Source organism: Gadus morhua, chromosome 12 (assembly GCF_902167405.1).
Source record: "Gadus morhua chromosome 12, gadMor3.0, whole genome shotgun sequence".
Classification (NCBI taxonomy): Eukaryota; Metazoa; Chordata; class Actinopteri; order Gadiformes; family Gadidae; genus Gadus; species Gadus morhua.
Window position 1 is genome coordinate 1,133,807 of NC_044059.1, and position 11,037 is coordinate 1,144,843.

The following is an 11,037-nucleotide window of genomic DNA, read 5'->3' on the forward strand; positions in this document are numbered from 1 at the left end:
CACAGGATTTGTTAGCCAACAGCAGCAAACAGGGCACGTGCGTTGTTGTTTCGGTGATGTCAGAAAATAAAGATTGCCCTACATCTAACAAAACGTTACAGCACACGGGGCCTCTACGAATAGTCAAATCTCCTAACCTTCATGCCTCCTTTCCTCAACCTTTGTGGAAAATGTCATCGGGTCAAGGAGAGATGAAAGGTGCTTCCTTTCGAACATAGGAAAAGACAGCACTGATTAAAATGAATTCGATCCCATTTTTCCTAACCAACGTCATTGCGCGACGGCGAGTATTGCTGACCTCTAGCGTGGAACTACAGTTTTCCGAAGTTGGACTACAACAAGCACTCTTTCGATCCATGCATTCTTGTCGTATTGATTTCAATCAGTTTGTCGCCAACAGTGAGAATCACTTAGGTCGGACTTGGTCAACGGGAATATTTTGGGCCACTTGAATCCCAATTCACATGTGAAAAAAAGGCTCAATTTAGTTGACGTTGAAATTCACTGCCCCCATAGTCTTTCTTAAATGTGAAGTCGGCATTTATTTTTATTACGGTGTATTTTGTGTGCTTAATAACCAGCAATAAATTCATTCATTTTGATTCAAATAATATGTTTCTGGAATTGGTATCCATTATTATCATTTTCTTCTCTTCTCTTCTTCTGCTTTACCGCGTCTCTCGTGCGCCCTCGCGTAAGCCTAGAGTCCGTAAACTTCGTTGGCGGCATGTTGCGTTAAATATTGCCGCAGTAAATGATTATGGGATACCACTATCTCCTTTCCTTTCGTAAAGGTTGCTAAGGAGTAACCTATGCTAAAGGAGGGTTAAAGGATGCATCCAGGCTCCTTTCCTAAGCATTTTTTAGAATTCAAATCACCTACCGTACTTCAGGGTGACCTCGTTGGGAAAGGGAATTTCCTATGTGTGTTGTGATTTTATATGGCTATTTCTATGTTAGCCACTAGAGGGCGCTACAGCCTCGTGGACCATCCACGAACGTGCGTGTTTCCACAGACGTTCCCAGCTACAGGGGGAGAGTGTGGAGGTGTCATGCCAAATTTGTACCGGGACTCTCTAAATCGACGCCACTTCGACCTGGGCGGGACTTACCGGGACTTTACGTCCTACGTCACTCGCTATGGGTGTGCATGTGTGCGCATAGCCGTCACTCGCGATGGGTGTGCATGTGAGAAAGGTTTTCGCTTGATGATAGCGTCTATGGGTTGGTAATAACGGTTCTGATGATTTTTCTGATGGAAAAGTGGTCTTTTATTTCCATAATCTTTGTTCAGTGAACGCATAAATCCGTTTGTTAGTTAGCAGTTAAAAAAAATGCGATCTCTTTGTGTGCGCATAGCCGTCACTCGCGATGGGTGTGCATGTGAGAAAGGTTTTCGCTTTTAGCGTCTATGGGTTGGTAATAGCGGTTCTGATGATAGCGTCTATGGGTTGGTAATAACGGTTCTGATGATTTTTCTGATGGAAAAGTGGTCTTTTATTTCCATAATCTTTGTTCAGTGAACGCATAAATCCGTTTGTTAGTTAGCAGTTAAAAAAAATGCGATCTCTTTGTTTACAGTTACCAACGACCAACGTTTAAAGACTGCTGATTGGGGGTTCGATTCCCAAGTGATGCAAGGTTTTTTCTTTCATTTTGGACTGCACACACATCGCGAGTGAGGATACTCGCACAATGTACACACATCACTGTCTTTACAATTTCTAGTTTTTGCAACACAATATTTCTTACAATAACACAAAGTCCAAAGTTTTGATGACTCCAGTAGGAAACTTAAGATACCTAGAGAAATGCGTGAGTGCTCACAAATCATCAGCAAGTCAGCCGTGTGGTACAGGGTGATCATTTCTTGATATACAGTACAAAAGCTGAAACTATTAGCCAGGAGTGGGAAAGATGCAGACGCAGACGTGGGAAGCAATAAGACACACCAACACACAGTTGCCTGTTGCAAAATGGTTTAATATAAATATTTAGGGTTAGCTAGGGATTTTTTTGCCGAGCTCCGTGCAGGACAGCAGAAGAGCTGTGGCCCAGTGTCTCCTCCTCGCAATGTTCGATTAGGGGCGACAAGGGAGCTGTACAAATAAAACATGTAAAAGAGGACAGTAAATTATAATGAGCAGAAGGAACCCTGGAGTGGAAGGCAAGTATTAAGCATGCAGGGGGCAGGTATGGTGGAGAACAGAGTCATTGCCGTTTTGACATGTTTGCATTTTAACAAATATTATAAGCAATTATTATAAGCAAAAACATAACATACTGTACCTTGGGTCCATTTTCGTTTTCTGGACAGTTTTGATTTGTGCTTTCGAACTGGCAGTGCCCTAAGATCATGTTTTTTATACATAACAATGTCATCCAGTTTATTAAGAATCAGTCCATTCTCTCTCTTGCACAGTTGTTCAATTGTTTGTGTCATATTTTCCAGAGCTACAGTCATTTGTTGTAAAGTCTCCAAATCATCACACAAATACGAGTCATCCGTTAACTTCTTCAGTTTTTCTCTCATTGCAACCTGTGCCGATTTGATCCTTAATCTGTCTACCATGATTTCTCCTCTGCATCCACCATCCAGCATCCTCTCTCCTCCTCCATCCAGGATCCTCTCTCCTCCTCCTCCATCCAGCATCCTCTCCCCTCCTCCATCTAGCATCCTCTCTCCTCCTCCTCCATCCAGCATCCTCTCCCCTCCTCCATCCAGCATCCTCTCTCCTCCTCCATCCAGTATCCTCTCTCCTCCTCCTCCATCCAGCATCCTCTCCCCTCCTCCATCCAGCATCCTCTCTCCTCCTCCATCCAGGATCCTCTCTCCTCCTCCTCCATCCAGCATCCTCTCCCCTCCTCCATCTAGCATCCTCTCTCCTCCTCCTCCATCTAGCATCCTCTCTCCTCCTCCTCCTCTAGCATCCTCTCTCCTCCTCCATCCAGGATCCTCTCTCCTCCTCCTCCATCTAGCATCCTCTCTCCTCCTCCTCCATCCAGCATCCTCTCTCCTCCTCCATCCAAGATCCTCTCTCCTCCTCCTCCATCTAGCATCCTCTCCCCTCCTCCATCTAGCATCCTCTCTCCTCCTCCTCCATCCAGCATCCTCTCTCCTCCTCCATCCAGCATCCTCTCCCCTCCTCCATCTAGCATCCTCTCTCCTCCTCCTCCATCCAGCATCCTCTCCCCTCCTCCATCCAGCATCCTCTCTCCTCCTCCATCCAGGATCCTCTCTCCTCCTCCTCCATCCAGCATCCTCTCCCCTCCTCCATCCAGCATCCTCTCTCCTCCTCCATCCAGGATCCTCTCTCCTCCTCCTCCATCCAGCATCCTCTCCCCTCCTCCATCTAGCATCCTCTCTCCTCCTCCTCCATCTAGCATCCTCTCTCCTCCTCCTCCATCTAGCATCCTCTCTCCTCCTCCATCCAGGATCCTCTCTCCTCCTCCTCCATCTAGCATCCTCTCTCCTCCTCCTCCATCCAGCATCCTCTCTCCTCCTCCATCCAAGATCCTCTCTCCTCCTCCTCCATCTAGCATCCTCTCCCCTCCTCCATCTAGCATCCTCTCTCCTCCTCCTCCATCCAGCATCCTCTCTCCTCCTCCATCCAGCATCCTCTCCCCTCCTCCATCCAGCATCCTCTCCCCTCCTCCATCTAGCATCCTCTCTCCCCCTCCTCCTCCATCCAGCATCCTCTCTCCTCCATCCAGCATCCTCTCTCCTCCTCCATCCTCGAAGGTATCGAGGGTAAGATATGGCGACATTGTGTACGTTGAAGGGAGAAAATCCCATGAGTAGTTGGTGAAATTAAAAATGGCAATCATGTGCTTGCATGGTAGGTAAGAATCTTGAAATGCACCACACTCACACAACGGCCCTCTAAGGTTGACGGAGTAAAAGAGGGGAGATTGCTCACTTGTGACTAGGCATGTACCATCACCTTTATCCACAACATCTTGAGCAGTGAAATGGGAAGCAGAACTGATGCTTCTCAAGCAGTGGAGGACCACATCTCTTGGTCGGTTTTTGAGGTGCTCTGGTACATCCTCATTGTAGCTCTTGTGGCTTGTGGATTGATTGTAATTCAGCCGCTCGTAGCCTTTCATTTTGTCAGGAATAAATTCTCGAACAACTGTTCCCAGTAGAGAAGAGAGAATCCCAGTACCTGAGATTTTCAGGTAGAATGCCTTCAGATTTTTATTCATGGTTTCAACTCCATTGTTGGTGGTGACTGACACATTAAATGCCTCTGGCGCATAGGCTCTGCACCATTTCTGGAAAAAAACAAACAGTGATGACAACAATTATATCAAATAATTACATACATAACAATTATATCTAATATTCACATACAGACTATACTGTCACTACACACATCCACTCTTCAAAACATATACACACATCCTAACACATTACACAACACATACACAAACACACACCACACTTACAGCAATTGAGCTAGACCCCCCCCCCCCCCCCCCCCCCCTGTCGGCAAGCTTGTTTTTTCCTACAATCATAATAATTTGGTCATACAGGCAGTATTCACTGTTTCCGTTGCAAAAAACACACAAGATTCCAATACAATCTCTGCACGTTACTAGATCTCACCATCTTTAGTCCAGCGGAGCCAGGCCTGCTCTCTGTGGAATGCACATAGGTGTGTTACTGCAGTGGGGAACACTTGGGCGAGGGCCTGGATCTCTTGCTCACTGTAATCTGTCATGAAGTACTTTGGAGTCCACTGAGGATTCCATGTCTTCAAGATGTCCAGTGCTTCTGCAATGGACTTTGTAGTTTCACTCTCACATACAAACTCTGCTACAGGTTTGTAGCCAACATTGGTTCGAACAACCAAAAAAAACAATGGCATGGAATATTTTGAGGTTTTGTATGTGGCATTCAAAAGAACCATTTCCCCATATCGCTGCAGGAGCCGTATTTGTTTGTGGTGCTGATGTATGAAAAGAAACTGATGCTCTAGATCTTCATCTCCTCCATTTGTGCATTTCCTAAAGAAGAAACGATTGCCCTCATCTTCAACCTTCCATTCTGCCACTTTCTTTGCAAGATTCTCCTGATCCAGCGCAGAGTAACGACCAGCCACTAATGCCATGTGAATGTGATTCTGGATAGTTGTGTTCGATGGAAAATATGCTTCATCGTTGTTGTGCGGCCGCTGGAGATCCTCTCCACACAAGTCATTTAGCACATACTGCTTCAAGGCTCTCTTCACGAAAGCTATATTAGTTATCCCTTGTCCGACCATCACCTGAATTTGATTTTTTATTTTTGGATGAATCGGTCTTGAAAAACAGGATCCTGCTCCAATTGTATGATTGTGAACTTCCAATAGAGGAATTTTTAGATGAATGAATGTAGAGGTTGGTGGGTTTTCTGAGTTTTGAAGTGCTATCTTAAGATTTCTCATAGTGTCTTCTTTATGGGATTTTGTGGCATCCCCTCTCACACTGAATGAGTCATATCTAAAAAGCAAAACAAACAAGCAAGCAAAAATTAATCTACCCCATGGTCTGATTGACAATATTGATCAATCAGATCACTTTCACTATTGATCGATTCACACTGGATTTCTCCTGCAAAGGAGACAGAGCGGTTGAAAAAAGCTTACCTCAGCACATGCCGAATGAAAAGTTTAGCTGGGCAGTCCAACTTCTTCCCATTTTGGACATGAAAACGTTTTTTTGTGTATACATGCTCTGCTGAACGTTTCTCCTAGACAAGATAAATAATGAGATTTCAATACAATGTCGGTTTTCAAGTTGTACAAGTGCAAGACAAGTCAGGTGTAGATTTTGCATAGGCCTGCACCTATTTGACATCCATTAAAACTGAAGACATTGCAGCAAAAAATTATTAAATCCACAAAATGTTATGTAATTCTGTTTTTCATGTAATTTGAACAGTTGACCTGTGCCTGTCTGGACCCTCGAATCAGAGAAACTTTGGTCGGTGGACCCTGTAGACTTATAATTGAACACCGCTGATCTAAAGTAACAGGGGTGTGTGAGTGTGTGTTACTTTAGATCAGGGGTGTTCAATTATAAGTCTACAGGACCCACAGACCAAAGTTTCTCTGATTTGAGGGTCCAGACAGGAGGGTTTGTTTACTATACTGTTTACGTACCTTTTCTTTTTTCTGTCGAGCTTTGCCATGCTGACAAGCAAGGACCATTCTTTTCTTTACACATAGAGGGGTGTCTTCATTGAAATCCTCCACCTGCCATAGATGCCTCTCTTTGGTGCCATCTTTTATGTGTTCAGACCTATAGTAGGATAATATGAAATGGGCTTTTATAATTACCCAAACTTCATTAGGCTACATTAATATTTATTAGAATGAATATTTGCTTATTTGTTCTTCTCAATGTTAATGGAATTAAAAAAAACATAAACACAACACAAACCATCCATCAAATGCCTTTTCCTTCATACATCACACTCTGGTCTTACACCTACCATTTGACAAACGATGTCAGTGTGGCCCTTGAGTGGACCTCCAGCAGACTCTCCAATTCTTTTTGAGTCTGGACAAATCCAGAAATGTATCCATTGCTTGTATTTATTATTTTAAAATACGACGGTACCCAGGGTGGATCTATAAGATGTTCGAGAAAAAGAGTAAAGATTAATGTTAATCTAATGATCTGGACAATTTCACCATTGACAGTGTTTACTTTTTGAAGTCAGTTAACCCTTTACCCGCCAAAAGTGTTTGCTTTATAGTCTAATGTTAGCTTAGTTCGTGTTGTTTCGTCATGTTAATCGCTAGTAATAGTAAGTCATTTGTAGAAATATAATGTTAGCTTAGTTCGTGTTGTTTCGTCATGTTAATCGCTAGTAATAGTAAGTCATTTGTAGAAATATAGCCTATCATCACAGACTGTAGGAATGTCACACACCCCCCATCGCGTTCGACACAACCGTTCGTGCACAGATCCCGGAGACAAACGGCTACGCGCACACATGCACTCCCAGCGAGTGACCCATAGCGAGTGACGTAGGACGTAAAGTCCCGGTAAGTCCCGCCCAGGTCGAAGTGGCGTCGATTTAGAGAGTCCCAATTTGTACCGGCTGCCAAATTTGTACCGGGCAAGTCATCCATACGTAATCCATTCCAAACCTGCCTGGCAACAGATGATCGCGTCGTCCGTTGCCTGGCAACGGACGATCGCGTCGAACGACGTGAAAGGTTCACGGACATTCGCGAACCTTCTATCTAGCGATCCGTTATCTGTATTGTGCTATTTCGTCCTTGACCTGCTTTAAACACTCAGTTTACTTGCTAAATTTGATTAAACAATTAAATACAATACAAATATAAAGTAAAAACAAATGTTATCTAGCGATCCGTTTTCTGTATTATATTATTTCGTCTTTGGCAACATGAGCGTGAATGTTTTTTGAAACCCGCTTTAAACACTCAGTTTACTAGCTAAATTTGATTAAACAATTAAATACAATACAAATATAAAGTAAAAATAAGTGTTTTTACTTTATATTTGGACGACGCGATCATCTGTTGCCAGGCAGGTTTGGAATGGATACGTATGGATGACGCGCCCGGTACAAATTTGGCAGCCGGTACAAATTTGGCATGACAGAGGCGTTCGTGAGACATCTTTATGAACTGGCTGAATACTGTGACTTTGGAATAGCGAAGGAGGAACACATAAGAGATCACATCGTCGTTGGAATACTGGATAGCGAAGTGTCGCAGAAGCTTCAACTAGAATCAGATTTAACAAGCAATCAGCATGACTCGTCAGTTTGAACTAATTAAAACGCAAAATGCCGGCGCCACCTCCATGGAAAATGAAGTTAGTGCAGTCACACGCAAATTCAAGCAATTTAAACCGTTTGAGAAGACGCATACTACAGGTGGCTATCAACAATTTAAAGGAGCACCAAACGCAATGCGTGACATCAGCTGTTCTAGGTGTGCGAGGACGCATGAGGACGGGGAATGTCCTGCAACAAGAAAACGTTGCCGTAACTGTGATACTTTGAAATAGTGTGCAAGACTAAGTTTCTTCAGGCTGTAAGAACCACAACTGATGTAAGTGAAGACGAGGGCTGTGCATGGTTCCTTGGTTCTGTGTCGGAGGATAGGGATCAAGAGGACAAATGGTTCACAGATCTGCTAATTAATGGTGTTACTGTTCATTTCTGAATCAACACTGGTGCAGATATAACAGTAGTAACAGAGCACACATACCAAAGCCTGCCCCAGCGTCCACTTTTGAGTAAGACTAAAGCAGCATTTTCAAGTCCTGGCGGAGAGCTTGTTTGCAAAGGCAAATTTCTGACTAATTGTGCAAGAAATGGACAGAAATACACATTCTGGATATATGTGATGTCGGGCCCATTCATATCCAACCTGTTTGGAGGAGACACAGCAACCAAAATGGGGCTGGTGCACAGAGTGAGTGGGGTTGATACATTTGAGGAAGTGTTTGGAGATATTGGACTTTTCGCCGTATACCTTTTCCCATCCTGCCCCAAGTGGAAGAGGAACTGAAACGCATGCAGTCCTTATGCATCATTGAAGAGGTTAAAGAGGCTACAGACTGGTGTGCACCGATGGTGCCGGTGATGAAAAAGAACAAGAAACCGAGAATCTGTGTGGACCTAACTAAGCTTAACAAGGATGTGAAAAGGGAGAGGTGCCCACACTGGAGGACGTCGCACCAAAACTCTCAGGTGCAACGGTCTTCTCCACTGTTGATGCCTCAAGTGGATTTTGGCAGATACCACTTGATGCCAGCTCCAGGAGGCTCACGACTTTCATTACACCAGTGGGTCGGTTCTGTTTCCGGAGGCTTCCCTTTGGCATTATATCAGCGCCGGAAATATTCCAGCAAAAGATGAGTACCCTGTGACATCATTCTGGCACCGTTGTGGTAATGGATGACATCCTGATGTTTGGTAAGGACAGAGAAGAACACGACCGTAACCTCAGAGCAGTTATGCAGACGGTCAGGGCTTCAGGGCTCAAACTGAATAGAGAAAAGTGCCAGTTTGGAAAATAAGAGATCAAATACTTTCGACACATCGTTGGAAAAGATGGCATCAAACCCAGCACTGAAAAAGTCAGAGCCATCTCAGATCTGCCCTGTCCAACCAACGTCACAGAGCTACGCCGTTGCATTGGGATGATCAACTACCTGGGTCGGTTTCTCCCAGATCTGTCTTCCATCATGCACCCCATTAACAGCTTATTGAAAAAGAGACTGCTTGGTTATGGGGAGAAGCACAGGAAGGAGCTTTCAAACAGGTAAAGACTAGGCTAACCACTGCACCGTTCCTGGCATATTACAACCCCTCCAAGCCAACAGTGGTTAGTGCAGTCGCCAGCAGCTTCGGTCTGGGAGCCGCGCTTTATCAGGAGCAGAGGGACGGCCTCAAGCCGGTCGCCTTTTGTTCAAGATCACTGACTGAGACAGAGCGGCAGTATTCTCAGATCGAAAAGGAATGCCTTGCTGGTGTTTGGGCGTGTGAGCGGTTTGTGAGGTATCTACAGGGCATGGAAAAGTTCTGTTTGCAAACAGACCATAAGCCACTCATCCCCCTGATAAACTCATACGACCTCAACAAAGCACCCGTAAGATGTCAGCGGTTATTAATTCTATGAAGTTTAATGTTGAAGCTGTTCATGCTCCAGGGAAGCAGCTCATCGTGGCTGACACCTTGTCCTGCAACCCTCTGCGAGAATGTGGTGAGTCCGACCCAGAACACGAGATCAAAGCTTATGTACAGGGGGTGATATCAACAATACCAACAGCTGACAAATTGGATAATATCAGAGAGGCTACTAGCCAGGATGTCACTCTGCAGACAGTTGCCCACTACACAAACGAAGGCTGGCCTGTAGAGTTGACTCATATTCCACATGCGTTACATAAGTTCCATGCAGCCAGAGCCCATCTTTCCGAAGTTGAGGGACTCCTTCTGCACGATGACAGGATCGTTGTTCCCTCATCACAGCAAAATAATGTACTGTCTCAGATACATCAAGGTCACCAGGGCCTCACTAAGTGTTGACAGAGAGCAAACATGACTGTGTGGTGGCCAGCAATTGGACAAGATGTAACGGAAATGGTCAAAACATGTGAGTTCTGCCTGAGAAACAAACCTACTCAGAGGAAAGAGCCGTTAATGACCACGCCTCTGCTACACGGACCGTGGCAGAAAATAGCAGCAGATATTTGCGAACAAGCTGGTAAACAATATCTTGTAGTGGTGGATTATTATTCACGGGACATGAAATTGCACATCTGTCTACCATGAGTAGCCAGCAAGTTATTTCTCACTTAAAGAGCATGTTTGTCAGGTGGGGGATCCCGCTCGAGCTGGTATCAGATAACGGTACCCAGTTCACTTCAGCAGAGTTCAGGCAATTCAGCGAAACGTATAACTTTGGACATGTAACATCCAGCCCCCATCCACAGGCTAATGGGGTGGCGGAAAGGGCTGTTGCCACAGCTAAAAGAATCCTGCGTCAGCCTGATCCTCACCTGGCTCTGATGAGCTACCGAGCCACCCCGATCACTGCAACAGGTCTGAGCCCTGCCCAACTTATGACCAGTCAACAGATCAGGACGACAGTCCCCATGCTGCCTAAGCACTACTCTCCAGCCGGGTCAGAGTGTCAACGTCAAACTGGATGGAGAAAAAGCCTGGAAGACTCCGGCTAGAGTCATTGGAAAAGCACCGCAGCCCAGGTCCTACTACGTGCGAACTGAGCAGGGAACGGTCGCTCACAGGAACAGGAGACTTATCCAGGAGGTGCCACAGTCATCAGTGCCAGTTTCAGCACAAGGGACTAGTGACCTAAACCATGACTCTACTTGTGACACGGGTTCCACTCCCACGTCTCCTGTTGCCCCTGACCATCCAGCTACAGTAGTACCCATCAGGCCGCAGTTTTCTCCAAGGAGAACCTTGGCAGGGAGAGAGGTTAAGGATCAAGGTTCAAGGACTATGTTTCAAAGTAGAGACGTTTATCTCCTTTG

At 45.1% G+C, this 11,037-nt stretch overlaps 1 protein-coding gene across 1 annotated transcript; it reads right to left on the reverse strand.

Moving 5' to 3' along the window:
- Positions 1 to 4,569: 4,569 nt before the first annotated feature.
- Positions 4,570 to 6,969, reverse strand: LOC115555021 (uncharacterized). Its single transcript, XM_030371702.1, has 5 exons — positions 6,925 to 6,969; positions 6,482 to 6,620; positions 6,150 to 6,288; positions 5,634 to 5,737; positions 4,570 to 5,487 (listed from the first exon to the last, which is right to left on the reverse strand). The coding sequence occupies exons 1-5, from the start codon at positions 6,929 to 6,931 to the stop codon at positions 4,602 to 4,604; spliced, it is 1,275 nt and encodes a 424-aa protein (XP_030227562.1). The 5' UTR covers positions 6,932 to 6,969; the 3' UTR covers positions 4,570 to 4,601.
- Between the last annotated feature and the right edge of the window lie 4,068 nt (positions 6,970 to 11,037).

Excerpts from the sequence above, each read along its gene's own strand:
- LOC115555021 (XM_030371702.1), bottom strand. Across the intron at positions 6,289-6,481 it reads CTGACATCGTTTGTCAAATG|GTCTGAACACATAAAAGATG; the intron begins GTAGGTGTAAGA and ends ATCCTACTATAG. Across the intron at positions 5,738-6,149 it reads CTCGACAGAAAAAAGAAAAG|GAGAAACGTTCAGCAGAGCA; the intron begins GTACGTAAACAG and ends TATCTTGTCTAG.